Source organism: Bison bison, unplaced genomic scaffold, assembly GCF_000754665.1.
Source record: "Bison bison bison isolate TAMUID 2011002044 unplaced genomic scaffold, Bison_UMD1.0 scf7180017864480, whole genome shotgun sequence".
NCBI classification, from domain to species: Eukaryota; Metazoa; Chordata; class Mammalia; order Artiodactyla; family Bovidae; genus Bison; species Bison bison.
This window is the reverse complement of record NW_011495040.1, coordinates 3,175,074-3,178,121: the sequence shown is the minus strand read 5'-3', so window position 1 is coordinate 3,178,121 and position 3,048 is coordinate 3,175,074. Positions and strand designations below refer to the sequence as shown.

Below are 3,048 nucleotides of genomic sequence, written 5' to 3'. Positions count from 1 at the left end.
AGGGGGATGGTAGGGGGAGGGGGGAGGGAGGAGGGTTCAGGATGGGGAGCATGTGTATACTTGAAATTAAAAAAAGAAAAAAAAAAAGAAAGAAAAAAAAATTAAAAAATAAATAAATAAAATAAAATGCAACTACTTCTTTCTAGTCACAGAGTCCTTTGAGAATTTTATTAAGGTTATATGGTTTATGTGGGCTTCCCAGGTAGTGCTAGTGTTAAAGAATCTGCTTGCCAATGCAGGAGACATAAGAGACCCGATTTGATCCCTTAGTCAGGAAGATCCCCTGGAGGAGGGCATGGCAACCAACTCCAGTATTCTTGCCTGGAGAATCCCACGGACAGAGGAGCCTGGCAGGTTATGGTCCATAGGGTCGCAAAGGGTCAGACATTACTGAAGTGACTTAGCACCCCCACGGTCTATGCAGACTGTTGCTGCTGCTAAGTCACTTCAGTCGTGTCCGACTCTGTGCATAGACGGCAGCCCACCAGGCTCCACCGTCCCTGGGATTCTCCAGGCAAGAACACTGGAGTGGGTTGCCATTTCCTTCTCCAGTGCATGAAAGTGAAAATTGAGAGTGAAGTCGCTTAGTCATGTCCGACTCTTCGCGACCCCATGGACTGCAGCCTACCAGGCTCCGCCGTCCCTGGGATTTTCCAGGCAAGAGTACTGGAGTGGGGTGCCATTGCCTTCTCCGATGCAGACTGCAGGACCACACAAACACACGCATACACACAGGCACAAGGCAGGTAGGAATTATCCCCGTTGGAAATTGCCATGGCCTGAACAAAAGCTGTGACACTGGAGATGAAAGGGGAGGGCTGGAGTTCCTTAAAAAATTGAAAAGTTACAACTGTTGGGACTTGAAAGGAGAGGGGAGAAAGAATGATGCCCCGGTTTTAGTGACTAGGCCATGGTGGAGACAACAGAGGGGAGGAGCAGCTCTAGCGGGAGGAAGCGGTCGTTTCTGGCTCGCTGCATGTGAGGTGCTTAGGATCTTAGGAAAGTGGTTATAAAAGTATCTTGCTTGGGCGGAGATACAGACTTCCGGACAGTAAGGAGATCAAACCAGTCAATCCTAAAGGAAATCAACCCTGAATATTCACCGGAAAGACTGAAGGTGAAGCTCCAATCCTTTCGCCACCTGATGTAAAGATCCGACTCTTTGGAAAAGACCCTGCTGCTGGGAAAGACTGCGGGCAGGAGAAACGGATGACAGTGGATGAGATGGTTGGATGGCATCACCCGACTCAACAGACGTGAGTCTGAGCAAAGTCCGGGAGATGGTGAAGGACAGGGAAGCCTGGCGTGCTGCAGTCCCTGGGGTCACAAAGTCAGACACGACTGAGCGACTGAAAAAACAGACTTCCGGGACAACAAAATACAGATTTAGGTGAGCAGGTGCAGCTGTTATCACCGGGTTCAGTCAGTAAGTTCGCATCCTTCGGAGGAATCACCTCTACGCCTCAGAAAAACACACCTAGCTCCTCACCTGGGTCCACAAGTCCCCTCCCCGAAAGTGCGCGATTGCGTCAACCTTTCTGACAAAACCTCCGCCCCGAGTCTGCGCATGAGTTCGGCGCATGCGCACCAGGCTCCCCGCGGCCGCTCCCTGCTCCTGGCGCCCAGACTCCTTGCCTCTCAGCGGCCCCGCCCAGGCGGCTGCCCGTGACCTGCCACGGCGCGGGGAACGGAAAGCCGGGAGGGGCGAGACGAGGTCAGTTCGCCATGGGGCTGTTTGGAAAAACCCAGGAGAAGCCGCCCAAAGAGCTGGTAAGGGCAGCGGCGGCGGCACCGGAGTGGGTGCGTTTGCGTGGGGGTGCGGTGGAGTTGGTAAACGACTGGACACTTCCACCGCGGCTGGCTAGGTGCCGCTCGGCCCCCATTTCCGGGGCCTCCCACTCGACCGAGGGGCCGGAGGAAGTCTTTAAGGAAGCGGCTGTGGGGAAAGAGAACCCCGGAGTCCCATTTCCACAAGGGGGCCGAGGGCCGGGTGAAGGGGTTCCGTGGTATCGGCTAGGGGCGCGGAGGCAGCAGCGCCGGCCCGGCCTCTGGAACCCCTTCCCCGGCGCGCGGTGGTACGTCCCGCGCGGAACCTTTAGCTGGCGCAGGCCCCGCCCCCTCCCGGCGGTCTGCGGACGGCGGGCGGACCTGCAGGGTCCCTAGCATCTTCCCTAGGAGCCCATCCCGAAGTCGAGAAGGTTCAGGCACCTGTCGTCCCTTCCCCGCAGCCGCGCCTTATTGAGAGGGAGACTCAGGGTCTCTTTCCTCTGCCCTTCAACGTTGACAACCAGACGCACAATGATAGCAGGGACCCTACTTTTGGAAGAGTGGTACCTTAGTAACTACATCTGGTGTAGAATTCTGAATCTCCCTGTCAACTTCCATCACTTCCCGATACTGTGGAGCGCTTTAAGAGTGCCCTGCCGAGTCCGGAGCCTAAGTTCGTATCCAGGTTCCGCACATAATCAGCTTTGTGATCTAGGGAAAGTTCATTTCTGCGTGCCTTAGTCTTGTGTGTTGAGTAGGAATGACAGTGTATCACTTCAGAGTCATAGAAGACGGAAGGACGTTAAGTTTTATTAGCTAGTAGTGTGCTGCTGCTGCTAAGTCGCTTCAGTCGTGTCCGACTCTGTGCGACCCCATAGACGGCAGCCCACCAGGCATCCCACCTGGGATTTTCCAGGCAAGAATACTGGAGTGGGTTGCCATTTCCTTCTCCAATGCATGCATGCATGCTAAGTCGCTTCAGTCGTGGCCGACTCTGTGCGACCCCATTGACAGCGGCCCACCAGGCTCCTCTGTCCACGGAATTCTCTAGGCAAGAACAGTGGAGTGGGTTGCCATTTCTTTCTCCCAGCTAGTAGTGCTAGTTTCGGTAAATATGTTTGTTTTTAGGCCGCCCCATGCGGCTTGCGGGATCTCAGTTCCCTGACCAGGGATCAAACCAAGTCCGTGGCAGTGAAATCCGGAACCCTAATCACCGGACCACCAGGGAACTCCCAGAGTAAATTCTACATCAAGGGTCCCCAACCTCTGGAATCTAATTCT

At 54.6% G+C, this 3,048-nt stretch overlaps 1 protein-coding gene across 1 annotated transcript in view; it reads left to right on the top strand.

Annotated features, from left to right (window-relative positions):
* The first annotated feature begins 1,588 nt into the window (after positions 1-1,588).
* The window catches only part of CHMP3 (charged multivesicular body protein 3), a 44,722-nt gene continuing 43,262 nt past the window's right edge, over positions 1,589-3,048 (top strand). The window contains exon 1 of the mRNA XM_010862228.1: positions 1,589-1,770. Coding sequence (XP_010860530.1) covers positions 1,726-1,770 — 45 coding nt within the window. The 5' untranslated portion in view covers positions 1,589-1,725. The remainder of the gene's footprint in view (positions 1,771-3,048) is intronic.